Raw genomic sequence first — 26,879 nt, 5'->3', positions numbered from 1 at the left:
GCAGGGCCGGTGCTGGGGCGGGCAGGAGCCTCCCACCCTGCCTTCCTCAGCCATGCTATTTAACCTCTGCTATTGGAAACGCCCCAGCAGGTTTTGTACACAGCAAGGACAGTTGAGGCTGCAGGGCCGTGGCTGGGCACTGCCCCGTTGGCAGTGCTGACCTCCAGCTCCACCACACACCCGGTGCCCAAACCTGTCACTTGCCAACCTGGCCCAGCAGCACCAAGGAAGGGGAAAGCCTGTCCCGGTTCTTCTCCTATTTCTGTTCCTCCTGCTGCTCCCACCAGCTGTTTCTTGACTGCCGCCATCCCTCCCCGACCCTGCCCATGTCTCAGGGCCCCTCGTGCACAGGGCAGGAAAGAGGGGAGGTGAAACCCCTCCAGGCTGGGGGTTTATGGTGGCTGAGGTGTCTCCAGGCACCAGGGAACACACAGAGGTGCTGGATTTCTGCAGGAATCCACACAGAATGTGGGGGCTGTGCTGGAGATGTCAGCCCCATGCAGCAGTGCCAGGACCCCAAGGTTCAGATGCCGGGTCCCAGTTGCTGCCAGCTCTGTCCTGAAGCTGCCCTGGCCAAGACAGGGCAGGCAGGGCTGGGCAGTGCTGAATCCTCAGCTGAGGAGCGTTTTCCTAGTGCCTGCTGGTGCTGGAGGCAGCAGCTCTGTGCCAGCCACAGTGCCCAGAGCCCAGAGCTGCCCACGGGCAGCACAGCTCAGTCCTGCCCACAGCTGTGGTGGCAGAGCAGGAGGGAGGGGCAAGCTCCAGCATGTGCTCAGGATCTTGGGGACACTTGGGGAGCTCTGCAGTGTCCCCCTGCATTTATCTGCTGAGTGAGTGGGTAAGGAGGAATAAGGATTGACCTGCACTTCGTGCTGGGCCTCCTGGCCCCCTCCTTTGCTCTGCCATGTCCCCAGGGGACAGCAAATGCTGTCAGCCACAGGCAAAGAGCTCTCTGTTCCTCCCCCATCATGGGATTTGGGCTCACAGACAGGACTGGGAGCACTGGGGTCTCAACCCCCCCAAGCTGGGCCGTGCTGGACTCTCACTGTTGCTTTCTCTCGGTCTCAGCCCCACCACTGGGGCTGGCCCAGCCCCTGCCCCACAGACCCCCAGCCCTGGGGGTCCTGCAGCATGGCTGGGGCTGTCCAGGGCTGCTCCCAGGGCTGTGCTGGTGCCCAGGGGCCACTGCAGCTCTGCAGAGCCGGTGCCTTGAGGAGCCACAGGGGCTGCGCCCGGAGCCGTTTGTGAAGCTTGTTAGACACAGAAGAAAGAGCATGTTTGTCTCTGCTTTAACACATTTGTGCATTTTCCTCCTGAAGTCTGTGGTTTGGTTTCACCTTCTTCTTTTTGTGAACTTAACTGGAGAAAATGTTTTGGGAGGTAAAAGAAGTTTTATTTTCAGAAAATGAGAAGTGTCCTTAAGTGTCTCTCTCTGTCTCTTACATCCTTTCCTCCCTCTCATCCCTGCCCTTCCCCACTCCTCCCCCTTCCTTCCCAGGCAGAAGGTTACCAACTTCCTTGTCAGGAGCAAACCACTGTAATAAATTTTGCAGTTCATTTAAAATGGCAAACTTTGTATTTTTTGGCTGTCTTTCTAACCCTGGTGGTTGGTGCTCGGCATGGGGAGGGCTGGGTGTTTGTGGGTGCACTCCTGGGGTGTCACCTGCCTTTGTGGGACTGGGACAGCATGGCTGTGGCAGGGGGCTGCTGCTGCCTTTGCTTCTGGGCACTGGGGACCCCAGATTGGTTCACAGTGCTCCTGGGAATTGCCACAGTGACTCTTAAAATGTTTTGCAAGTGAGTGCAGGAACAGCAACATTTGTGGGCAATTAGTGGTCCTTGCACCATGGCCAAACCCCCATCTCTGGGCTCAGCCACACAGAGCTGGACATGAGCCCCTTCCCTTGGACACAGTGCAGCAAGGAGAGGAGATTGTCTTTAAAATCAGCATTTACTGTTGCCATAATCAGCAAAACCCACCACATTTTCTGTGTCCTAAACTCTACAGAGGTAATAGGAGGAGAGGGAAGGAAAGCAGCACCCAGCTGGAGAGGGGCCAGGCCAGCCGGGCAGGAACCCAAGCAGGAGCAGGGAGAGGATTTTTGTCCTAAGCAGCAGAAGATGCTATTGATGTCAGCTGGTGCAGAAAAGGCTTGGGGCCAGCTGCTGGCTTCCCTAGTGCATGTGCCTGTCCCAGCCCTGCCCCAGCTCAGGGTGCTCCCATCCCCACCACCGTGGGACCGTGGGCACTGCCTGGGCACGGCTGCCCTGAGCAAAGCTGGGCTTGTCCCCATCCCACTGCTCCAGCTGCCCCAACAGCAGCAACGAGAGCCACAGCCCTGCAGTGCCAGTGCTGCCAGCAGGGACAGGGACAGGGGTGGCAGAGCCATGCCCTGCAGTGCCAGTGCTGCCAGCAGGGACAGGGACAGGGACAGGAGTGGCAGAGCCATGCCCTGCAGTGCCAGTGCTGCCAGCAGGGACAGGGACAGGGACAGGGGTGGCAGAGCCATGCCCTGCAGTGCCAGTGCTGCCAGCAGGGACAGGGACAGGGACAGGGACAGGAGTGGCAGAGCCATGCCCTGCAATGCCAGTGCTGCCAGCAGGGACAGGGACAGGGGTGGCAGAGCCATGCCCTGCAGTGCCAGTGCTGCCAGCAGGGACAGGGACAGGGACAGGAGTGGCAGCGCTGCCCAGGACAGCCCTGGCTGCCCTGCCAGGGGCTGCAGGAGCCGTGGGGAGCCCAGAACACAAGTACCCACCCGGGGGAGGAGCAGGGCAGTCATCAGCAGCAGACAAAGCCCCGTGAGACCCCACACTGGCCCTGCCTTGGTCTGGCCTGTGGGGCTGGGAAGGAGTGCAGGGTGACAGCTCTGCCTGGGCTGGAAGCTCTCCAAGGGAAGCCAGCTCCTCCAACCTGCCATCCTTCCTGCTGGAGGAGCCTCTGCACTGCAGGCTCAGCACCCAGAAACTTCTCAGAAACCTAAAGCAAAAGAGAGAAGGTCTCAGCTCTGCTGGCAGCAGGGGAGGGCAGGGGTCCCTCCCAGGCCTGGGGGAGAACTGGTGGGACCCCACAGCCCAAACCTGCCACAGGGCAGAGCTGTGGGTGCAGCTGGCATGGGCTGTCACAGCCAGCCCTGCCTGCCAGTGGTACAGCTCTGCCACCCCAGAGACCCCCTGTCCCTTTGGGGCTCCTTGTGACAGGGAGCCTAAGCAGTCTCCATGCATGGGGCCATGGCTGTAGGGAAACCTCCTCTCCCCTGTCAGCCTGAGCACAGCACCCAGTGCTGGGGGCATGGGACAATGAGCTTTAAATGGCATTTAGGGACAACAGCAGCTCTGCTGTGGCAGGAATGCCCCGTGGGCTGCTGCTCCTCCCCAGGGTACACGAGGGACTGCCCAGGAAGGGCCTTGGCACCAGGGCTGATCCCACCACGGTCACCCAGCAGGGCTGGCATGGACAGGGTCCATTTCTCCCCGTGACACTCAGGTGCTTTTCTGGCTTTGAATCCCAAAGACTCACAGATTCCTTATTATTTCAATCCAAGCTTATGGAACACAATATGGTGAGAGTTGCAGAATTACTCAGTATCGATCAGTGGAAGGCTGGGCTGCACAGACAAGATCCATGTTGCTATGTGTGGCTTAGCAACATATAAATGTATTCAAACAGAATAATGAAATTATCGTGGGGAAACAAAGCAGCCATCACTTGAGGAGATGGAGGATGTGGAGGCCTCTTGGAGCCCTTGTTTGTCAAGACAAGGAAGATGGGACTTATTGTTTGTGCAAATATGTGAACCGCCCCAGCCATGCCCTGCTCACAAAATGTGTGTAATGAAGGCAGGCAGGGCTGGCTGCACAGAGCAGCTCCCTACAGCTGCCTGGAGCTCATTACTGCAGAACTGCTCCATGGACTGAGCCCTTGTGGGGGGAGGCCCTGCCTGGCTCTTGCCACAGCCACGCTGCAAAACTCCCCATTTCCCTGGCTCTGGCCTGGCACTCACCTGGATTTCATCCACCCTTATCCTCACCCATCCCACCTCCCACCTCCCCATGGACCCCCTGTCTGTCCCTCCACTTGGAGCCACTGCAACACCCAGGGTTCTCACAGGAGTGTGGCTGAGGCCCTGGAGCAGAGAGGTGCTGGACCCCTCCCCAGACCCAGCACAGCTTTCCTGGGACACACAGGTGGAACAGGGAACACCTTTCCTGTGTCTGCCACAGCTCCTGCTGGCAGCAGCACCATTTTCATCAGCTGGCTGGCAGCTTTCAAATAAAGATATCTGGGGCTAAACACATCTCTTTTCATTAAACTGTTTGGGAGAGAACAAACAGAAGGGGGACAGTGTCTGTGCTGGGATGGTCTGTCCCCATCCTGGCACCCGAGGGCTCTGCAGCACTTTGCTGTGTGAGCAGAATGTGAAGGCACAGGCCTGGGTGAGGCTGAGCTGCCCTGGGCCCCCCAGCACCCCTCAGCTGGGCATTGCAGCCTTTTGTTATCTGCTGCCATGGCTGGAGGCTCTCTGGCAGAGCCTGGAGCAGCGGGGGCAGCACCACTGCACCAACACAAGAGTGAGAGGAGAGCTCCTCTGCATTGAGACCTTCTCCTTCAGCCTGGGCTCAAGGATTGCCCAGCCCCGGGGGCAGCCTGGGGGCTCAGGGGGTGCACAGCACTCCTTCCACCCTGGGCACAGCCTGGGGGCTCAGGGGTGCACAGCACTCCTTCCACCCTGGGCACAGCCTGGGGGCTCAGGGGGTGCACAGCACTCCTTCCACCCTGGGCACAGCCTGGGGGCTCAGGGGGTGCACAGCACTCCTTCCACCCTGGGCACAGCCTGGGGGCTCAGGGGGTGCACTGCACTCCTTCCACCCCTGGCACTCCCATGGCACTGAGCCCAGCCTGGTGTTCCATCGCCCTCTGTGCAGACCTGGGCTTCTAAAAACACACTGAGGGCTCACCTGAGGAAACAAAACCAAACTAGACAACCCACATCTTTGCACAGCTGGAGTTTAATAACACACGTGGGCTATAAGATATGCAGCAGAAGGTGAGGGTGGGTGGACAGAGCACAAATGGCCGTGGTGGGTGCAGGTGTTGCTGTCTCTGAGACCCCACTCCTGCCCGAAATGCCGCTGCAGCATGGTAATATTCCAATAGCTGCACAGCTACCCTGGGTGTTTCTGCCTTTCCCATGTGTCCAGTGTGGGGAGGAAAGCTGCACTGCTGCTGGGTGCCACCGTCTCGAAAATAGCCTGAGGATGCCCTGCTTAGACACTTCATGTGGAACAAAATCAGAGACCTGCTAATGCACTGCTTGCCTTGACAAAAGAAAATGTCACCGTGCAGAAAAAATATGATCACGGCACCCCTGGTGTGTCCTCACTGCACTGTCCACCTGAGGGTCCCCACCCAGAAGCAGCACTGGGAGTACCCAGCAGTGGTTCTTAAAGAAAATAAAGTGAGATATGCTGCACTTGTATTCTGAGGAGCTGGGGACTTGCCCAAAGCCAGGCTGGGAAGCTGAGGAGGTGGCAGGGAGCTGCCATCCAGCAGAGGGCTGGGGCTTAGGAGGGATTTCTGGTTTTAATTCTACCCACCTCCATGGTGACATTGGCCTTTCTACAACCTGAAACAGAAGAAGCTAAATGGCTGCTTTTAAGCTCATAAATCCAGCCCTGTCTGAATACCCAGCTTCCTTTCTTTGGGAAGCACCCACCAGTGCTTTCTGCCACAGCTGCTGGTTTAAAATAGCCCAGGGCAGAAAGAGCTGCTGCCCTGGGACAGCCCAGGCCCTGCCCCAGAGCAGTGGGGCTGGGGGCAGGCAGAGAGCTCAGCACCAGGAGCCTGCAGGGCCCCTCTGCCCCCTGCCCCTGCCTGTGTCCCCCAGGAGCTGGGGCAGACAAGGGTGGGCAGCAAGAAAGGTGCAGAGACATGGGCAGAAAGCAGGCAGGGGCCCTGGGATGGGACCTTTGGCTGATCCAGAGTGCTGCCAGGAGAGGCAGTGCCACTGGCAGGGCTGCTGGGGCTGCACAGCCTGTCCCTCATCTGCCCAGGGGACACAGATCCCACAGCCTGGCCAGGACAGCACCCACCAGGGCAGTTTGGAAACAATGCTGTCCTGGAGCCTGAGCAGAAAGCAGCTGCCCTCCAGCACACAGCCACAGGAACCAGCACCACCAACACAAACCACAGAACGTGATGGAGGCAAACCTTACCTGAGCATTTGAACGCCGTCAGCTCCACGGCCTGGAAGAGGAGAGGAGGTGTTAGCAGAGGGTACGGCTCTGGTGCCTTTGCTGCTGGCTGCCCCCAACACACCCCTGGGGCCAGGCAGGGCTCCCCAGAGCCCACCCACCCCCTGTCCCTGCCCAGGAACCAGAGCCTTCGTCCCAGCCCCAGGGACGGGCACCCAGCAGAGGGTCCCCGGACCCAGGTGCACCTCTCAGGGTGAGGAGCTGACACCCTGCTCCTAACACCCACTCTGGGGACCCTGCCAGCCCCGCGGGCACCCACCAGGCTGGATGCCATGCTGGACACCACAGGAAAAGCCAGGAAAGGATGAGGGCACCCCTGTGCTGCAGTGGGAAGAGCCCACACAGTCTGCACTCCCTGCTCAAAGGGTGGTAATGCTCTGGGAGATGTGAAATTCCTACTCCCAGTCCAACAACAACAACAAAGATCACCAAACAACATTTACAAAAGCTGAAACACGAAGAACATCTTGTCTGTGTTTGTATCTCCATTTGCTCAGTGTTTTGTCATTTTAAGTGTTTTCAAACGCCTTTAAGTAGCATCTTCTCTTCATCCAAACTATTGTGCAGCTGCCAGTGACATTCTGAGTGTGCTGCTCACCGTGACTCAGCCGGGGAGCAGGGAAACAGCCTGGCTTACATAACTGAGGGCACTGACAGCAGCCCCAGCCGCCTGCAGCACAGGGAACACCCAGAGGGCACAGGCGTGCCCAGCACTCTGTGTGCCCAGCACTCTGTGTGCCCAGCACTCTGTGTGCCCAGCACCATGCCATGCCCAGCACTCTGTGTGTGCTCAGCACTGCCGTGCCCAGAACTGTGCCATGCCCAGCACTCTGTGTGCCCAGCACTTCCATGCCCAGCCCTGCTGTGTCCAGCACTGCCATGCCAAGAACTGTGCTGTGCCCAGCCCTGTGCCATGCCCAGCCCTCTCCCAATGCCCAGCCCTCTCCTGTGCCCAGCCCTGTGCCCAGCCCTGTGCCCAGCCCTGCCCTGCCCAGGGCTCACGGGCCCTGCCAGCTCTGCCCTGGGAGCTGCAGCAGCACCAGGAGCAGCCCCAGCCCTGCAGCACCTGCCTTGGCCAAGCAGGGAACCAGCACATTAAAAATGCAGTGTTTGTGCACAGCAAAGCCCCCAGTGACCCTCACAGGAGGGAAGCACTTTCTGTCTGTGCCTGCTGAGAAATGCCACGGCCTTGGCATTCAGGGGATCTGCTGCTCCTGCTGCCCCTGTCTCAGGGATCTCGGGTCCTTGGGCTCATCCCTGGGGCCCACGTCCTGTGCCTGTGCCAGGAGCTAACCCTGACCCTGGCTCACCCAGCCAGCACCTGTGCCTGGGAAAAGCATCACCTGAGAGAGACCCTTTACAGCACAGGGGGCCTGGTGCTGCAGCATTAACCACAATATAAATCATGAGGGATGGAAATATGGATTTTACTGAGTGGCTCCAGAACGATATGCCAGCTGTAGAAGTATTATCTATTGGATAAATAAGAGCTGTCTATGTGACATAGGTTTTCAAAGGATAAATATTAGAGAGGGAAAGAGAGATCCTTCAGTGAGAGACTCATGAAAGTAGTGCTGGATTTTATTCTGAGGGAATTACAGCTCTTGTATGTCAAGTACACAAGGACTGATGATCATTTCAAAAGCAGGAGATGGAAGTGGGAGCAGAGTAGTCAAATTTAAATTGTTCCCTGCTTTAGGCCGTCCTTGCTGAGCTCTCCATCCCATGCAGGCAGCACAGCCCTCCTGGGAGAGGTGAGGCTTGCCCATGGCACCTGCCCCACTGCCTGATCCAATCTGCTGTCCTTGGGAAAGCCTCCTGCTCGATCCATACCAGCCCCAGCCTAGGGCTCTATGGCCCAAATTCAGCAGCACCTCGTGCTCCTCTAGGGCCCTGCTCTGAGCCCCCTCCGGGCTCCCCATGGGCTCAGGGTGAGCCTTTGCCTTGGAATTTGGCTGAATTTGACACAGAAGTGTTCTGGGCCCACTTCTCTCCCTGCTGTCCCCCTGCCCAGGCTCAGGTGGTGTCCCCACAGAACTGCTGTGCTCTGGCAGGGGGCAGGTGAATAACAGGAGCTGTTACATACCGGTCTCTCAGGTGACATGATGGATGAAATGCCCATGGGAATTCTGGCTCCAAAATTTCCTAAAGGGTGAAGCAGCACATTGAGTTCATAGACCAGAGAACAGAAATATTCCTGCTTTCCCAAGAACTTGGTGCTTTGTGTCCCCCACTGAAGCAAAGAGACTTTTCTGCATCACTGCACCCACAAACTGGTTGGAAAATGCAAAACCTTTTTGCCCCAAAGCCAAAATCCCTATTTTCAACTGTCACCTTTGCCTCTCCTCCAGAAAATTAATTTTCAGATGCTGAGATGGATTTTTGCCTCAGGAGAATGCAACGCTGCCTAAGATGCTGATGAGACCACCCAGCCTGGGCTAACAACAATCCTCTCACCTCTGCTGGTGATGCTCTTCACTGGAGGGTCTCTGTGCACAGGGCTTGGCAGGGCAGTCTCAGGGGCAGGACTCAGCCTCCCCGTGTCCCAGGAGGTCGTGTTCCTCGGGCTGGATAAGTAGTTGATGGGATGAGAGCAGTTCTGGAATGACAGGCAGGAGACACAGGACAGTGAAAGTTGCAATGAGCCTTTGCTACACCCAGATCTGACTTCAAAGATGGATTTCATCATCACTGCTTTGGCTCCCATCCCACCCTGGCAGAGCAGGATGCTGCCTAATAGGGAGTAGGCTATCTTAGGTTCTGTGGTGTCCAACAAGACCACAAAGAAGGCAGACAAAAATAAAAAAATAAGATTTCTTTCCATCATCCTCTCCTCAAAGCAGACCCACAGTACAGCTGGGACCCTCCTCTGGTGGGTGGCTGATGGATGAAGAGGCAGCAGAGATTCCTCCCAACTTACTGTGAATGAGAGGGCTTTCTTCTTGTCCTTCATCCTCTGGATGGCATTCCTCACCTGCAGCAGAGCAAGGACATGAGAGAGGCCACAGCAGCTCCAGCACAGCTGGAGATGCTCCAGCAAGTCATGGAGAAAAAGCAGCCAGGGCTCCAGCAGCACATGGGGCTGTGCTGCCACTGCCAGAACCCAGCTCCCCCCAGTGCCAACACAGAGCTGCTGTGACAGGGACTGAACCCATCTCTTACCTCACTGTTATAGACAGCATAGACCAGGAATATGTACAGGCCCTGGAAGGGACAGAGCAGAGGAAGGGTCAGAGATGCACGGCTGGTTTGTGCTCCTCTGCACAGAGCAAAGGGGCTGAGGAGCCCTGGGGTGGGTGAGGCTGGCACAGAGGGTGGGCACAGCCCAGCAGGGACAGCCAGGCGGGGAAAGCCTCCAACACCTGAGACCAGGCTGTTCACAGAGCTGCTGTCACACGCCAGGAGAGGGGCAGAGAGCAGTGGCACCTGGGCACCGCTGGGCACAGCTGTGTGAGGGACGTGCCCAGAGCGAGCCTTGCCTGGGGCCACAGCCTGGGGCTAATTACAGCTCCAGACCCACGATTCTGGCCCTAAGGCAGCCCTATCTGGCCCACCAGATTTATGTTGTATCTGTGGGTGTTTTGTTATCGCAGCTAGATAAATCAGCTGCAGCAGGAGATGCAATCCATCTTGTCTGCAACGAGCCCGGCTCTCATCTGCGAGCTCTTGGCAGGCCGTGGCAGCGGCCCCTGGCACCGTGCCCTGACCTGTCCTTCAGCCAGCAATGCTGCTCACTCCCCCAGACCAGATTTCTGGCCAGCCTTGCAAGGCAGGTCTTCCTTGAAGGAATCATTCTGGATGAGCCTGGGGAGGGGCCGCGGGGAGGGCGGCTGGGAGCAGAGGAGGAAGGAGAGGAGGCCCAGCCGCAGCCGAGGCTGGGAGCAGAGAGGCGGCTCTGGGGGAGCCCCTCCTGCCCCCTCCCCTTCCACCCTGCTCCTGCCCCTGCTCCTGCCCCTGTTCCTGCCCCTGTTCCTGCCCCTGTTCCTGCTCCTGCCCCTGTTCCTGCCCCTGTTCCTGCCCCTGTTCCTGCTCCTGCCCCTGTTCCTGCCCCTGTTCCTGCCCCTGCTATGCCCCTGCTCTGCCCCACAGCACCACGGGCTCCCTCCTGCTGCTCAGCCCTCTCTGGGTTCCTGCACTGCCTGGCTGCAGGAGGAGCTGTCATGTTTGCTGCCAGCACACAGAGCAGCCCTGAAGTCAGGCTGGGGCTGCTGCAGACAAACAGAAAAGAGTCAAACAAAAGCCAACCCCAGCCACAGAGCAACTGCACAGGACCCACAAGTGAAGGAACGCTCTGGCCTCAAAGGAAATTCCAAGTGATCCATAGGAAGTAAGCAAAGGGGCTGAAACAGGATGGCTTTCTCTCAACTCTGCAGCTGCTCACCAGCATTTGTTTCTCCTCTGGGGCAATCTGCAGATTGTCCTGAACTTGGTAATGAGGGGATGTGTGCACATGGTGACAGGGCCACCACGGGCTGGGGTTCACCTGGAGACAGCCAAGGGTGCCAGAGGGGAGCACTGCAGGCCTGGGTACAACAGGGGCCCATTTCTATTGAAACAGAAGGAAAATGGGAGATGGGCTGCAAAACCCTGATCCCAGTGGTTTGGAGGGCAGGGCCCAGCTGCTCCCTTGGCTTGGATCCCCTGGAGAAGGATTTGCCCTCAAGCACTGGGCAAGGGACCCTGAATACGCAGTGCCAAGGGCCGTGACAGGCCAGGGAGTGCCCGTGGGCTCCTCTGGTGAGGCTCAGCCCCAGCCCCAGGGCTGGGCTGCCCCGTGCTCAGCCCTCCCTGCTCCCACCTGCCTGCTGAGAACTCCCCCTTCCCCTCAGACCATGCTGGGAGCCGGGGTGTGCAGGGGTGTGCAGGGGTGCGCAGGGATGTGCAAGAGTGTGCAGGGGTGTGCAGGGGTGTGCAAGAGTGTGCAGAGATGTGCAAGGGTGTGCAGGGGTGTGCAGGGGCGTGCAAGGGTGTGCAGAGATGTGCAAGGGTGTGCAGGGGTGTGCGAGGGTGTACAGGGATGTGCAGGAGTGTGCTGGGGTGTGCAAGGGTGTGCAGGGGTGTGCAGGGATGTGCAGGGGTGTGCCAGAGTGTGCAGGGGTGTGCAGGAGTGTGCTGGGGTGTGCTGGGGTGTGCAGGGGCGTGCAGGGGTGTGCAGGGGCGTGCCAGGGTGTGCAGGAGTGTGCTGGGGTGTGCAAGGGTGTGCAAGAGTGTGCAGAGTGTGCAGGGGCGTGCAGGGGCGTGCAAGAGTGTGCAAAGGCGTGCAAGGGTGTGCAGGGGCGTGCAGGGATGTGCAAGGGTGTGCAGGGGTGTGCAGGGGTGTGCAGGGGTGTGCCAGGGTGTGCAGGGGTGTGCGAGGGTGTACAGGGGCGTGCAAGAGTGTGCAGAGATGTGCAAGGGTGTGCAGGGGTGTGCAGGGGTGTGCAGGGGCGTGCAAGGGTGTGCAGGGGTGTGCAGGAGTGTGCTGGGGTGTGCAAGGGTGTGCAGGGGTGTGCAGGGGCGTGCCAGGGTGTGCAGGGATGTGCAAGGGTGTGCAGGGGTGTGCCAGAGTGTGCAGGGGTGTGCAGGGGTGTGCAGGGGTGTGCAGGAGTGTGCCAGGGTGTGCAAGAGTGTGCAGAGATGTGCAAGGGTGTGCAGGGGTGTGCCGGGGTGTGCCAGAGTGTGCAGGAGTGTGCCGGGGTGTGCAGGGGCGTGCGAGGGTGTGCAGGGATGTGTGAGGGTGTGCAGGGATGTGCAAGGGTGTGCAAGGGCGTGCAGGGGTGTGCCAGAGTGTGCAGGGGTGTGCCAGAGTGTGCAGGGGTGTGCAGGGGTGTGCAGGGGTGTGCAGGGATGTGCAAGAGTGTGCAGGAGCGTTCAAGGGTGTGCAAGAGTGTGCAAGGGTGTGCAATAGTGTGCCAGAGTGTGCAGGTGTGTTCAGGTGTGTGCATGGGTGTGCTGGGATGTTCAGGTGTGTTCAGGGATGTTCAGGGGCGTTCAGGGATGTTCAGGTGTGTTCAGGGGTGTTCAGGGGCGTTCAGTGCTTCTCTAGCTCCATCTACAGCTCCCTTTTCTCAAGGTCTGCCGGCCTCTGTTGATGCTTTGGCTCGCAGGTGCTGAGCACACGTTCCAGGAGGTTTTGTCACCGCGTGTCCCTGGGTTCAGATATCCCCAGGCCCTGGAACAGCCCCAGGCCCAGCCATGTCCCGCAGCGGGGGCTCATTCCCAGTGCAAACTGCAGGAGGGATGCCTGCCCCATTGGCTGCACAGGTACCATGTTAATTACCCATTATACGAGCAAATAAAACTCTAATGAGTTTGTAACTGCCAATTTGGAACCACGCTGATGTGAGAAAAACTAGCACAAGAAACAAAACCTGAACTGGAAACCCGTGGCACCAGCAGGACCCTGCAGAGACTGGTGCTGAGGGCCGAGCAAGGTCTCCAGAGTCATATCTTGTATCTTGGAAGGATGAAATGAGTTTCCTCAGACAAAATGGCCCAGTGGCTGGGGAAAGCTGGGCTGGCTTCAGAGCTCAGGTGTCCCTGGCTGCAAGGACAGGCAGAGCGCCCTGCAGGTGCCAGCCTGGCCGTGCCCTGGCACCCCGGGCACCCACGTGGGGCAGGACTCACCTGGAGGGAGTTCAGCACGATGAAGACGTAGGCCCAGACGATGCTGAGGTGCACCAGGAGCCCACAGAGCCAGGTGAGCCCCAGCACAGGCAGCAGCACCAGCACGGGTTTGGCCGTGGCCCTGGTGGGAGGGAGAGCTCAGGGTTACCCGGGCACATTTCAGGGATGGAACGCTGCAAGACAGGAGCTGTGGAACAAATTCCTCTGCAAACAAAATAAGTTTAGACAGGAAAAACCAAATATTTCACCTCCCAGACCCCAGTGTGCCAGCCCTGCTCCTCATTTATCACTGCAAGTTAGCAAGAAGGGAGCTCTTTGACGTCATCAGCCATGAGAAAACAGCTATTTCCCCCCAATTTCTGCTACAAGGAGGGTTTCTCTATTTGTTTTATTTGCACATGGATGTCACCCTGCCCTCCAGCAATGCCCTATCTTTGTGCTTCTGTAAATTTGGGAAAATTTATTTATGCTACAGGGGAACAATGCGTGTCTAGCAGGGGTATCCGGCGCCAGCTAACAACAATAAAAATTCACAGAGCGTGATAAAGTAATGACTCAGGCAGCAGTTTTTTAGAGGTCTCCCAGTATTGACTGATTACAGAAGTCCCCACTGCCTCTTCCCCTGTGTGTGTAACCCCCACCAGCCTTACTTTCAACCCACCAAGTCCCAGGCTTGGATTTCTGCAGGCACTGCCAAGGGTCTCCTGTCCCAAAGGGGTGAGATTCAGGAGTGTGAGTGCAGATGGAGACCAGCACTGCTTCCCTAAGCTGAAGGTGCTGGCTGGGCTTCTCATCTAGGGGTAGAGGCTGTCTTTGGGTGGGACACAGCTACCCTGGGGGACAGAATCCCTTCTGCCCCTGCTGCTCTGGCTCTCACAGCTCACTGTCTCTCACTCGCCTGAGCCTCTCTGGCCAACCTGTGCCAGTGCCTCTGCAGCTTCACTGGAAAGGATTTCTTCCACGTATCTAACACTGCCTCACAGATTTCACACCCAGGGCAGCCCAGCTGGGAGAGCCAGGCCCTTCCCTGCTCACCAGAGCTGTGTTCCAATCTGGCTCTCCAGGCTGCTGTTGGGTGTCAGCATCTTGGATCTCCTGCGGGCGCTGGCCACGGTCACGGTCACCACGCGGAGCAGCACCAGGCTGTTCACCTGCCAGGGACAGAGCTGGGCTCACTGACATCCTGCAGCCTCAGCTCCACTGGGGGAGGCTCCTCTGCTGGAGACTGGGGTCAGAACTCGGGGACAAATGTCACTGCCAGGAAAGGCTTCACAGAGCTCTCTGCACAGGTGTGAAATCTGGGAAACTTATCCCAAAACTGCTCCTACAGGGCTCTTCCCTGTTAAAGGTGTGTTCTGGACCCCATGAACATTGGACCTTTTTCTGCTGCTGTGTTTTGTATATTTCAAGGATGCAGATATTCCTATATTAAAATCAGACCCTTAGCTAAGGCAGTGTCACACAGCACATTCCTAACTGAACAGCCAACCAAGGACTGGTCAGCAAAATTTTCTTAAAGCACTTTTTCCTATCAAAAAGCTTTTTTGATTAAAGAGATTTACTTGTACTGCAGAAGTCTATATAAAGCAAAACAACACTTTTCGTCTAAAAGCAGCAGGCAGAACGAGCTGCACCCCTGACTCTGCATTGCTTTTCTGGGAGCAGCCCCAAGGGAGTCCCCCCTTCCCAGCAGGGTTTGGCACTTACAGCCAGGATGAGGAGCACAGGCCCCACGAAGGCCCAGATGACGTTGGTCTGCACGTTCAGCCAGCAGTGGTTGGCTGCCACATACTTGTTAAAGGAACTGGCAAGGGTCACCCCCACGATGAGGACTGGAAGCCCTGCAGAAAAACCCACAGGTTAAACCCTGGGAAAAGCAGAGATGCCCCATGCAGGGTGCTGTGCACCAGACAATTGCTTCAAAACCCCCCTGACCAGACAGACTTCAGCATGAGCCTCCAAAACCCCACAAGCAACATCAATCCTCTGCAGCTGAAATCTGTCCTGGCTCAACACAGCCAGATTTACAAGCTGTCAGCATCTGTCTCTGAGGTATAAAGCATCCCAAGTCCTGAGTCCTGACCAAAGCAATTTATTCCTCAGATTGCTTTTTTAACAAAGTGGACAATCAAAGACATAAACCAATCCAAAATACTTGAAGTGGTTGCCCAGTGTCCAACGAGGTGTGTGCTCCTTGAGCAGCACATCCTTAAAGAGGCCCCTCTTTGACACAAATCTCAGCTTATTCATATAATTCTATGTCCCTAAAGGGCTCACTCAGAATAAAAGATGCTGAGTGAGGAACACATTTATATTTAATTACTATCAAACAACAGTGATGCTCTCCAAGAACAAGAACTTACCATAAATCTCCTCCTCCATTTTTTCTTTTTTTACTGAACTCCTGGATTTAGAAGTATAACAGAAATGCTGCTCAACTTATATTTTAAGACTAGCGATTTGACAAATAATTCCAGAGAGCTTCTGCAGGGCACTGGCACCCAGTTCTCATATTAAATTAAATCAAACAACTGTGTATATCTCCTATTGAAACTTTCACTAGAAAAGGAAAAGAATATTTTCCTGAGGAGCCAAGGCAGAGGAGTGTGCAGATACCCCAGCCTGTCACGTAGTAGAACTTCATTCTCCTGCCTTCACTCATGTTGACTGCCACCACTTTGCTCCAGAGGAGAAGCCCCTCCACCAGCATCCATGAGAAGGCTGCCATGAAGAAGAGGTGCAGGAAGGCAGTGACCATGAAACACAGCACCTGGAGGGACAGAAACCACACTGCACAATATATATTTGTGCATCTCCGAACAGAGAGACACTTCTACCAGTTACAGGTAATTAATAAAAGGGTAAGGTGATTAGACTTTAATTCATTTAAGGGAATTAATAAACACTTCTGTTCTCTTGCTCTGGCAGAGGCATTGGAGCCTGGCCACGTGGGCTGGATGGGCCATTCCTGCTGAGCTCACCTGGTTGGGCTTGGCCAACTCACTGACCATGAGCAGAGCTTCCCCTGCAGCCAGGGCGAGGATCAGGTTCTTGTGCACAGTCGTTCGTTCACTCTTGGGGACACTGGGGAGGGACAGAGGGAGCCCTGAGCTGCAGCCACACAAAAGGTTCCTCCCTGTCCCCTCGGGCTGTGCAGGCCTGCCTGGGCCCCTTGCGGTCCCTCTGCCACTCCCTGCAAAGATGACAGTGAGAGGGGCAGAGCACAGCCCTGCTGTGCCAGCCCTCGGTGCTGGGGACACTCTTGGGTGCAGCTGCTGAGCCCTTGGCCAGCTCCAGGGCACAGGCAGGGAGGGAGAGGTGGAGGGAGCCCCTGCCATGCTCACAAGGAAGATCTCTGTGCTTGCCAAGTGACACAGAAGGGTTGGCAATCAAAGAAATAGTCCTTGCTCCATTTATTTTATAAAAATTAATTCTAGCAGAGCAGCTTTTATAGTAAACATCATTAGTAATTGATAGAAACCTTGCCACAGACATGCAGGTGAGATCAGTGAGCATCTCCCCAGAAACAGCCGGGGCTGAGCCCCTCTCCAGCCAGCAACAAGCACTCCCCTGTACCACGGAGCAGCTCCCAGCTCTTCCCACATACCTGCCCCAGCCCACGCTGACAAAGACACTCTGAGAAAGGCTCAGAAAGGAGGAAAATATCAAGTAGAAAATACAGGGGAGGCTGCAAGTGCCCAGGCTTTTCTTACCCAACTACCAGGAACAAAATGAAGGTGACCATCAAGGCACAGAAGGAAACTCCACATCCAATGAAAGTCAAAGTCTGCAGGGTGAACTCCTCCTTGCTGGTCCTCTGCTCCACACATGAAACAACAGAAGACTCAAATCCCTCCTGAGTTAACCCCACCAGCTGGCAGTGCCAGCACCCACCCAGAGCCAGGCTCCTCACTCACCTCCATCTCATAAACCTGCAGCAGGATGGCAAAATTGGTGGTGTGGTTGCAAAAACAGGCAGTGGAGTCTGGGAGAGACTTGGCCACAGAGCAGCCAGCTGTGGACCACATCCCACCAGCATCTGGGCTAACGTGCAGCAAAAGCAGAGAAAACACAGGGAAATTCCCCTTCACTTCCACAGAAAGCCAGGGCACAATGGGAATTGCAGTGTCCCAGAAAAGGCCGAGTTTAAAGCAGGAAGATGAGGATATCAGAAACAGGTCTTCACCTGGACTTCCCTTTGGTTCACCCTTTGTCTCAGCAGCTTTGCCTCACCCCGCAGGCACACAATGAAAACAGATCTGGTGTCAATGTGTGCATTAAAGAGTGGAGTTCAGCCACGACAGCTTCAAACAGAGCCCAGCTACTGCATGGCTCTGGGAAGGGCTCCCTGCACAGCCCCTTCACTGAGAGCAGCCCTGGGCTGGCTGTGCCCAACTCTGCCACCAGCTCAGCCTGCCCCAAACCCAGCATGGTGCCCCTGCTCCCCAGGACAGGCCTGTCCCAGCCCAAGATTTTTTTCACTTGAATGACTTAATTACCAATCTATAATATATCACAGCCTCAGTGTTCTCACCACAGTGACATCCAGCAAAAAACACCTCCCAGTGCCAGGCAGGATTTATGAGGCTGGGAGTCCTGCATGTCTTTGGGGCGTGTATCTTGGGCTGACTCTTCTTTGCCACAGGCAACAACCATAATTAACTAGGGCTTTCCATTTGAGCTGGATATACCTCATTAAAGGTCACTTGCTTGTCAGTGACTTCTCCAAAGGAAATCTTCCCAGGAAAGCATTCTGCTCCCCAGACAGGGGATGTCAGCATGCAAAGGAGGCGAAAAATTCCAGATCTCTACTCTTACCATTACATTTATATTGAGATGTTTGGTTTTCCAGTGCAAATAAAAAGCTCATAAATCTAGGGACCTGAACTGAGACAAGGCACCTGAGGCTGAAGTTCCAGAAGGCACAGACGGGCCCCACCAGAGTATTGGGCAGGTCCTGCAGGCAGAGAGGGGAGAGAAGGGGTCACACAGGCACTCCCTGCAGGACACGGGGCGCAGTCACTGCCCCGGCTGTGACGGCTCTGCCAGAGCAGGACAAGCACAGAGTCGGGGCAGGGACAGCCGGGCCGGGCCGTGCGGTGCCAGGACAGCCGGGCCGTGCGGTGCCAGGACAGCCGGGCGGGGCCGTGCCGTGCCAGGACAGCCGGGCGGGGCCGTGCCGTGCCGGGACAGCCGGGCCGTGCGGTGCCAGGACAGCCGGGTGGGGCCGTGCCAGGACAGCCGGGCGGGGCCGTGCCGTGCCGGGACAGCCGGGCGGGGCCGTGCCAGGACAGCCGGGCGGGGCCGTGCCAGGACAGCCGGGCGGGGCCGTGCGGTGCCAGGACAGCCGGGTGGGGCCGTGCCAGGACAGCCGGGCGGGGCCGTGCCGTGCCGGGACAGCCGGGCGGGGCCGTGCCGGGACAGCCGGGTGGGGCCGTGCGGTGCCAGGACAGCCGGGCCGTGCGGTGCCAGGACAGCCGGGCGGGGCCGTGCCAGGACAGCCGGGCGGGGCCGTGCCGTGCCAGGACAGCCGGGCGGGGCCGTGCCAGGACAGCCGGGCGGGGCCGTGCGGCGCCGCTGGCAGCGGGCACAGCCCGGGGTACCTGGGCACGGTGCTGCAGGCGGTAGCGCACGGCCGTGCTGATCTCCTGCTGGTCACTGAGCAGGGTGGCTGAGATCACCGCTGTGCCCACCGAGGTGCCCAGGTACCTGCCGGGGAAGGAGCCGCTCTCAGGCACAGGAAGCACGAACGGGATCTCTGCGGGGATCCGGGTGCTGCCGAGGGCCGGGCACGGGGCACAGCGGACCCTGGGGTACCGGGCACAGCCCCAGCGCTGCCCGTCACTGCGGCGGGTACCGGAGCATCCCCAGGGCTGCGGCGGAGCGGCTGAGCCGTGCGCGGGATGCGCGGGCGGCCATCCCCACCTAGCGTCCGGAGCTCCGGGAGCGCAGCGAGCCCGGAGCCACCGTCCAGGGCCACCTTGTGCCAGCCGGGGGCACCTGCAGCAGCCCCCGGGGGCTCCGTGCCCCGCACCCCGGCAGAGCCGGTGACCCGCGGGACCAAAGGCACACAGGACACCCCACGGGGCAGCCCCGGTGCGAGGGCCGAGATGGATCGGGATGAAGCTGACCCCAAAACCCAGGCACCAGCTCAATGCAGATTTGAAAACGAGCCCCTCCGTGGCGCTGAGGGCAGCCCTGGGGTGCGGGGGGCTCAGTTTCACTCACTTCTGTCCCCCATCAGGGGCAGCCGTGTCCTGGGCCACAGCACTGCTGGACAGGCAGCGCTGCAGGGAGCCGTAGCCAAACCACATGTTCTTCACTGTGACTCTGTGCAGACCTGCAGGGACAGGGACAGGGACAGGGACAGGGACAGGGACAGGGACAGGGACAAGGACAGGCACAGGGCAGTGCTGGACACCCCTGCCCTCCCTGGGGGTGATGCTGGGGGTCCAGAACGCCCTCAGCTCCGAGCTGTGTCTCTAGAGGGGCTGTGCAGATCCTCTCCCCCACAGCCCATCTCCCTTTCAGCGGGAGTGTCCCCTCCCCACGCCTCTCCAGACCTCATGTGGCCAAGGTAAGGAGTTTGTGGCACTAAGGAAGGCCATGCAGAGGTACCAGGGGGGGTTCAGGTGTGGTTACAAACCTCTGGATTTCAGCCTTTGCATTTCTTCCACGGGAACTTCAATGAAGTCGTGCCTGCCCTTGTCAGGGGTCTGGACCATGTAGGCCTCATCACTCAGCTGCTGCTCGCTCAGCTCCAGCTCCCTCACCTCCATCCCTGTGCAGAGGTCAAATCAGGTGCTGAACCAGGGTTCAGCCTTCCTCCAGAGCCACTGCTGCAGCAAAGTACCACAGGGACACTGTGATCCCAGCCAAGGCCAGCCAGGACCCACAGCAGCAGCAGCAGCAGCAGGCAGGTTCCTTTCTGTGCAAACCAAGAGCATCTGGGCTCAGCTTCTCCCATGCCCAAGGGTTTCTTACAATGCTCTTGCAATCCACAGCCTGAGAGGTGCCCTCACACTGTGACACTCTGCACAGAGGAATTGGGGAGCAGGCTGCAGGGCTGGCAAGAGTGAGCCAGAGGAGCAGAGGAGCCAGGAGTGGATTTGGGCTGGGAACCAGACAGGGTGACTGATCTGGGTCTTGGTGAGATGCCCTCCAGTGCCACTCACCAATATTCCCATGCTGGATCGTGATCTTTGTCCTCTCTGTGGTCAGCAGTGGCACCAAGAGTGACACCATTCTGTCACAGAGCTCAACCACAGCCATGGGCCCCCTGATAACCTGCAAAGGCAGAGAGAGCAATGGAAATCAGCACCTGTACCATCAGCCCTCCCTCCCCACAGCTCACAAGAGTTTCCTTAAACATTTGGTCCTTGGCAGAAAAAAAAAAAGAGAAGTTGAGGCTCAAGGCTCAAGGACAGCACAAGAGCCCGTGGTGGTGCAGCAGGCCAAGGAGGAGCAGGTGAGGCACACAGCACCACACTGGTGACACCAGTACCTGGCTGATCAATGACCACGTTCCAGTGTTCTGCTCTTCCAGAATTAACTCTGCTACTTCCATGTAATACTGGCCCAACTGCTCCAGCATCTCCAGCTCATCTCCCTCCTGGATTTCCAAATCTGAAACTTGCTTTAGTAATTGAAGGACTGCAAGGAGGTCAGATGGCTCAAGCACGGGCACTTCTCCTTCTCTCAGAACACTTGCCAAGATATCCAGAGCATCCAGAGCCACAGAGAGGTTCATGTCTTGCACACCACTCGTGAAGACACTGTCAGGAATCTGTCATGGAAAAGAGGGTTTAGTCCAGTGCAGAGCCCTGACTCTCCCTGATCCTCAGCTGTGCCTTGGCAATGCCCTGCATGCCCCTGCTGGCACCAGGACCTGTCTGGCCAAGCAGGAATGTCCTGGGGGAAGGGATCTCTTGTCCTCTGTGCAATGAGTCAATCTGAAGCAACGCTGCTTGTTTGATCACAGCAGAAGTTACAGCTGTGTTGGTCACAATCTCCAACAGCAGCTCAGGAAAGGTCCCAGGCAGAACTGCTGGCAAGGTGACCTCAAACAGCTCTAGGTGCCAACACACCCACCCCAGCAGCTCCTGCCTGCCCCAGGTGCCAGCTGCCCCTGCTGGGGCTGCAGGACTCACCACAGTCCTCACTGCAAGGGTGTTCACACGGCTGGCAAGCGAGTGGCTGGACTCCAGCTGAGCTCTTTTCAGCTGCCAGTATGCATCTGGGGACAAACCAGAACCACAACCACTGCTGAGTGTCCCACAGTGTGGTTAACACATGCCACGTTCAAAGCCTGGGCAATGGTCCTCAGATGGTGGCTAAGTCTGCAGGACAGGCAGGACAAGGAGACTTCACAGCTGCATTTTATTTTTAGCACAGGATCCCATCTGGAGAGACAGTTTCACACTCCCTTTCCCATTCTCCCCTGGCCAGCGAGTCTGGGAATGCCTGGGCTGGGAGGCACTGACAGCCCTGCACCCAGAGCCATGCAGGGTGTGCCACCACTGCCCAGCCCAGCTGGGGAAGAGCCAAACCCCCTGCCAGAGTGCAGGCAGCTGGAGCAAAGTGCCAGCCCCAGAGGGTTTTGCATGTGACCCCTTCAGGGCAGGGGCCTCCCCATCCCTGGCCACCAGCCCAGCCAGGACCTCCAGGAGTCTGAAGCAATGCATGAATAACTAACAGATGCTGTACCCTTGCTGTAGTGACAGATGAAAGGCAAAGGCTGCAAACAAGATGCATAACTGAATCCACTGCTGCCAACTTCCAAAACTCTGCATTCCTCCACAGGCCCTGTGGAAACACACGCAGACAGAGCAGTCTCCCAGGGACACGCCATCCCCAGCAGGCATTGCCCTTCCTGAAGCCCTGGCACAACAAACGCTCTGGGCTGTGCCTGCAGAGCCAGGACAGCGGCCACAAGGACACTGAGACTTACCTGGGCAAAGAAGCTGCAGGGCCACTGCCTGGATAGTGCTCTCCACTTCCAGGGCATTGGAGCTCCACCCAAAAACCAGGTCCTGCTCTACCACCCAGCAGGAGCGAACTTTCTCAATGTGCTCGGTGCTGAGGACTTTGTGCCAGATGTGCAAGTCAGTGATGTTCCCACTGAAGGACTCCTTTGCCCTGAAGGTGCCCCCCAGGGAATCCTGGTCCTGCCCAATGATGAAGGTGCCCTGGCCAGAGATGGCCTGGGGGGCACAGGGTCCCACGGAGCACAAACCACTGGCTGCTGCCCTCCTCTTCCCATCAGCATAGATGGCCCAGGTCCCGTTGTCCTGCTGCCAGGTCACACAGAAGTGATGCCACTGCCCATCAGCACGGAACACGGGCAGGTAGGGGGAATGGTGCCCGTGCACAATGAGAGCAAACCGAACAAAGCCCTCCTCATCCACAAAGCCACGCAGCTGGAACTCGTTGATGAAAGCAGGCACGGCGTAGGAGAAGATGGTGGCGATCTCCTGGCTCCTGGTGTCCCACTGCAGGTGGGCACAGGCTGTGACAGCAGGCAGGGCCGGGAAGTCAGAGAGAACCTTCACATATTTGGTGTCTGTTTTGTCTCTGAATACCAGGACTGGGACAGTGTGGCCACCTAGAAGGAGAAATTTCAGTCAGCAGAAAGGAAGAAGCATAGGCCAATAAAGTGACAATAAAAAAAACCAAGGGACAATTTCTCCAGTCATATTTTTCAGTATGAAAGCACCTCTCAATAGCCCATGTGCACTTATACTCACGTCTCCTCTTTGTTTTGTGCAGCACACTGTCCCTTTCCTTTAGCCAGACAGAGCCTCTGATGTGGTGGGACTGCAGCAGTTTGCTGAAGGAGCCTCGTTCACTGTCCTGGGGCTCAAGGAGCAGCTGGGCAAAGTGCTGCTCACAGTACCTGTCAGCTTGCCACCAGTCCAGAGCAGCGCCCACATATTCATATGTGTGTCCTGGGGTCTCAATTGTGACAGGAGCAAAACCTGGAGGAAGACACACACGCAGCCTGGGGAAACAGAAACCTCTCCAGCCCACAGTTAAAGTCACTGCCTCGTGCACCTTGGGAGAGCTGCTGGCAGGAGCTCAGGTCCCCATTCAGCCCTTGGGCACAGTGTGACAGAGCTCAGACCACATGGGACCTGAACTGAGGGGTGCTGTGGCTGGGCACACGCCTGTGGGACACACAGACCATGCTCAGCACAAGGGAAAAGCTCACTCTGCTATGCCTGGAGATGGCCCTCAGAAAAGCTTGTTCAAAGCAACTATGCAAAAACAACTTCACTTGCTTTATCCCCAAAAAGCTCATCTCAGCTTCTGCACTTGCAGATGCAATTTTCAGGCACAAAATAATCTGTTTGATTTGCAGTTGCAGTGGGGCACAGAGCAGCAGCTGAGCAAACAGCCTGGCAAATACCAGCTCTGCAAACAGCATTTTAGGCACAAAACAGGGTAACAGAAAAAGTTTCTTTACCTTTGTTTGCACCACCAAGACACCTTTTGTTTCTCTGTGCTGGATATTGCTTGTAAAACACATAGAGAGTGCTGATAAAAACACTAACCTTTAGAAGTCTGGTTCTTGGCAAGGGTTGCAAAGGCAAGGAGACTCCTGGACAGACTGACCTGGTGGAGAGGACGTGTTGTAACATGCAGGGAAACCCAGAATAAAATAAAACCCCAAATACCCAGAATAAAAAAAAAAAAACAACCCAGTAATACTCACCAGAAAGCTGAAGAAGCAAGAATCATGTCTCAAGTCTCTCCTAAACATGCTGACCAGCTGGGAAGGTTTCACCCTTTGCTAGAATAAATAAAGTATTACTGGAGATGCATCATGGAGACAGAAGCACTCTGCAGAAATGGCATTCCCTGGCAATGCTGCTTTCCTCAGAAAGCCTCAAAACAAAAAGGAGAAAATTACTCCCTCTGAAATACCTGTCCTCAATAGTATCTTATCCAAAGAATTCCCAGATCTTCTCGAAGACCTTAAGGTCTCAGTTTAACATTTGTTTGCAGCATATAAAATAATTAAGCATAAAACATAGAGATGTGCGATATCAAGGAACAGGCAAGACCGCAGAGCCTCTTCATCTGCATTAACTAAATAAAAAAGCCACCATAAATGGCATCATTAAACTGTGTTGCATCACCGTCAGCTTTTCTTGTTGCCTTTAAAACCTGCAGGCCCAGAGCAGCAGAGCAGACCCTGCAGAGCAGCAAATCCAGCCTCGGTGAGCCCAAACACAGAGCCCAGCACCACGGAGCCATCCCGGGGAGCTCAGGGCTCGGCAGCGATCCCACATCTCCCCACCTCTGCCCCAGGGGGAGCAAACTCCGAGTGCAGACAGTAAAAAGCCCAGTAAAATCATAGATGAGGCACGTAAAGACACAGGATGGAAACCGGCAACGCCAATGCAAACAAGCCCCGGAGCTCCGGCACCGGCACCGCCGGCTGTGAGTGATCTCTGCTCCCCGCGGGCTCTCCCCTGGCGCTGTAAAAGCGCTTTTAAGCACTTTGCTGCTAAGGGACTTGGGAGATCCGCTCTGCAGCCCGGGCTCTGGGCTCACAGACTTCCAAAGTTCAGCGGAGACTTTGGAAACACCCAGCACAGCTCTTGGCCCTCCAGGGAAAAGTATAAATCTGATGGGTGAGAGGGAGCCATGGCATTGCCGATCTCCCTCTCCTCAGCCCGCACCCGTAGCCTCAGGTGTCCTCTTCTCCAAGGAGGGCCCTGGAGACGGTGCGGACGAAACCTGGGACCCGCTTTGGGCAGAAAAACGGGGCAGTGGGGAGCGCCCGGTGTCCCTGCGGGGAGAGCCCGGTGTCCCAGCAGGGAGAGCCCGGTGTCCATGCAGGGAGCGCCCGGTGTCCCAGCAGGGAGAGCCCGGTGTCCCTGCGGGGAGAGCCCGGTGTCCATGCAGGGAGAGCCCGGTGTCCCAGCAGGGAGAGCCCGGTGTCCCTGCGGGGAGAGCCCGGTGTCCCTGCGGGGAGAGCCCGGTGTCCCTGCGGGGAGAGCCCGGTGTCCCAGCAGGGAGAGCCCGGTGTCCCTGCGGGGAGAACCCGGTGTCCCTGCGGGGAGAGCCCGGTGTCCATGCAGGGAGAGCCCGGTGTCCCAGCAGGGAGAGCCCGGTGTCCATGCGGGGAGAGCCCGGTGTCCCAGCAGGGAGAGCCCGGTGGCTCAGGGCACCCCGGGTCTGGGGCCGCCCTGGGGAGCCCGGGCAGGGCCGAGCTCCTGCACGGCCACGGCGGGACAAGGGCGAGAGCCGGGCGGGGCACGGAGCTGCGGTGTCCGGAGCGGCGGAGAGCGGGAACCGCGGCCGGTCCGCTCCGCTCCGAGGGACCACGGCTCCGCACCCGCTCCGCACCCGCTCCGCACCCGCTCCGCATCCCTCTCCGCACCCTCTCCGCATCCCTTTCCGCACATCTCCCGCACGCCGCCCCTCGCAGCCCCGCCGGGCCCCGCACACCGCAGGTGCCGCCGCTCCCCGCTCAGGGCCCGCTGGGCAGCGGGACGGTGACTCCGAGTTCCCGGAGCGCTGCTGGGCACCCGCACCCCACTGCCCCCGTCCTCACCCCACACGGCCCCCAGGACGCCCCTCCAGCCCACCCCATCGCCGACATCAAAGCACTCACAGCCCTCCCTGCTCCGCTGTGCCAGCAGCGCCGGGATCTTCTTCCCTGGCGGTCACTGCTCCATAGAAATGTCCAGTAAACCTTCCCAGAAAACCTGGCGCATGATCATGGCAAAGAAATCAGGGAGTGGGGGAGTGACTCGGGATCCTCACGGCAGAGAGAGCCCCAAACAGCCCAGGAGTGCAGCTGAAGAGGGGCAGCTCTAGAGATGTCCAGAGGGCTCCTGGTGCAATGTCCTCACCCAGCAGCTTCAGCATCCCGGTGTTTCCTCCCACCAGAGCCTGCAGCTGCCCCGGGGGGAATGCCAAGGCCGGAGGGTCCAGGTCACCCCCATGGCTGTGGCACTCCCCAGCTCACCAGCCAGAGCTGCTCCTTTGGTTGATGCCCACTCACCTTTGCTACAGCAACAGGCACACAGTTCCCACTCCTCCTGTCCCAGGAAATGCTTGAATCACACCATGGATTCACCAGCAACTGGCTTTTGTTCTTCAGGGTCTTCGTCTGGGAATGAAGGCAGTTTTCCCATCCCAACGCCTCTGCTCTTGGCAATAAATCTCCTACAGAAGAATGGACCTTGGAGGCAGCTGCTCTGGAGCTTAGGTGCCAGTTGGAAGTGGCCTGGCATCCCTGGCAGCGTGGCACAGAGCGCCAAGGGCCGGCCAGCAGCATGGCAGCCCTGCAGGAGGCTCTGCTGCCCACCGAGGCTTGGCCAAAACTGGATCCTGCTTCCCCTGGGAATGGAGAGAGCAAAGGGCACGAGGCAGAGCCCAGCTTTAGGCCAAAGAACTTCGAGGGAAACTGCAAAATGATTTCAAATTTAGGGCTGGATTAGGTTTAATGAGAGTTAGAGTTTCCCAGCACTCAGCAAAATTGTGGTCTTTGTGCCTGTGTCTTAGAGAGAATGAATCACCTTTTGTAAGAGCACAAAGTACGGTTTTCTGGTAGCATCAGAAAAGGGATCAAGCCCTCAGCCTCACTCTTCTCTGCATATTCAAATAAACCTTCCTCTGTGCACATGCAGGGAGGTGAAGGGAAGTTTCCTGTGATCACTGAATGCCACCCAGGTTTCCAACCTCACCTACACCAGTTGCCTGGATTTAAACACTAACTGATTTCCATAAGTATACACTGAATTTTCAAATAAGACTTGATGCTTTGGCTGGCATCCAGGATGTCTCTAGAGACCCTGGCAAGAAGGCACCACTGGCATTTCAAAGGAAAGGTCACAGCCAGCAAGTGGGAACCAACAGTTGGAATCTCATTGGCTCCACCTAGAATCACACTGAAAAGGCTCCAGAGAGCACAGCCCAGGAAGAGTGGTTCCTTTGGACCTCCCAGCTCTCCAGATGATTTCTGTGCCCACATGGGCACTGCCAGCTGTTTGCTCCCTGCC

The 26,879-nt window shown here is 57.4% G+C and overlaps 1 protein-coding gene across 3 annotated transcripts; it reads right to left on the bottom strand.

Annotated features, from left to right (window-relative positions):
• Positions 1 to 1,428: 1,428 nt before the first annotated feature.
• On the bottom strand, positions 1,429 to 26,171 carry ADGRD2 (adhesion G protein-coupled receptor D2). 3 transcript variants are annotated; one of them, XM_077189232.1, is made up of 27 exons: positions 25,880 to 26,010; positions 25,487 to 25,580; positions 23,576 to 23,653; positions 23,415 to 23,475; positions 22,608 to 22,838; positions 21,812 to 22,465; positions 21,568 to 21,666; positions 21,012 to 21,097; positions 20,366 to 20,647; positions 20,037 to 20,148; positions 19,508 to 19,642; positions 19,090 to 19,201; positions 18,465 to 18,570; positions 17,763 to 17,818; positions 16,779 to 16,905; positions 16,575 to 16,705; positions 15,843 to 15,945; positions 15,478 to 15,631; positions 14,569 to 14,702; positions 13,897 to 14,012; positions 12,862 to 12,982; positions 9,418 to 9,459; positions 9,176 to 9,229; positions 8,713 to 8,854; positions 8,342 to 8,400; positions 6,217 to 6,247; positions 1,429 to 2,980 (listed from the first exon to the last, which is right to left on the bottom strand). In XM_077189232.1, the coding sequence occupies exons 3-27, from the start codon at positions 23,621 to 23,623 to the stop codon at positions 2,973 to 2,975; spliced, it is 3,204 nt and encodes a 1,067-aa protein (XP_077045347.1). In that variant the 5' UTR covers positions 23,624 to 23,653; positions 25,487 to 25,580; positions 25,880 to 26,010; the 3' UTR covers positions 1,429 to 2,972. The 3 variants fall into 3 exon arrangements, with proteins under 3 accessions (XP_077045347.1, XP_077045346.1, XP_077045345.1); XM_077189231.1 differs by lacking the exon at positions 25,880 to 26,010 and adding an exon at positions 25,728 to 25,868; XM_077189230.1 differs by lacking the exon at positions 25,487 to 25,580 and having other exon boundaries at positions 16,575 to 16,678; positions 25,880 to 26,171.
• Between the last annotated feature and the right edge of the window lie 708 nt (positions 26,172 to 26,879).

This window comes from Agelaius phoeniceus, chromosome 21 (assembly GCF_051311805.1).
Source record: "Agelaius phoeniceus isolate bAgePho1 chromosome 21, bAgePho1.hap1, whole genome shotgun sequence".
In the NCBI taxonomy this organism is placed as follows: domain Eukaryota; kingdom Metazoa; phylum Chordata; class Aves; order Passeriformes; family Icteridae; genus Agelaius; species Agelaius phoeniceus.
Note: the sequence above shows the minus strand (reverse complement) of the source record. Positions and strands in the feature narration are given on the sequence as shown.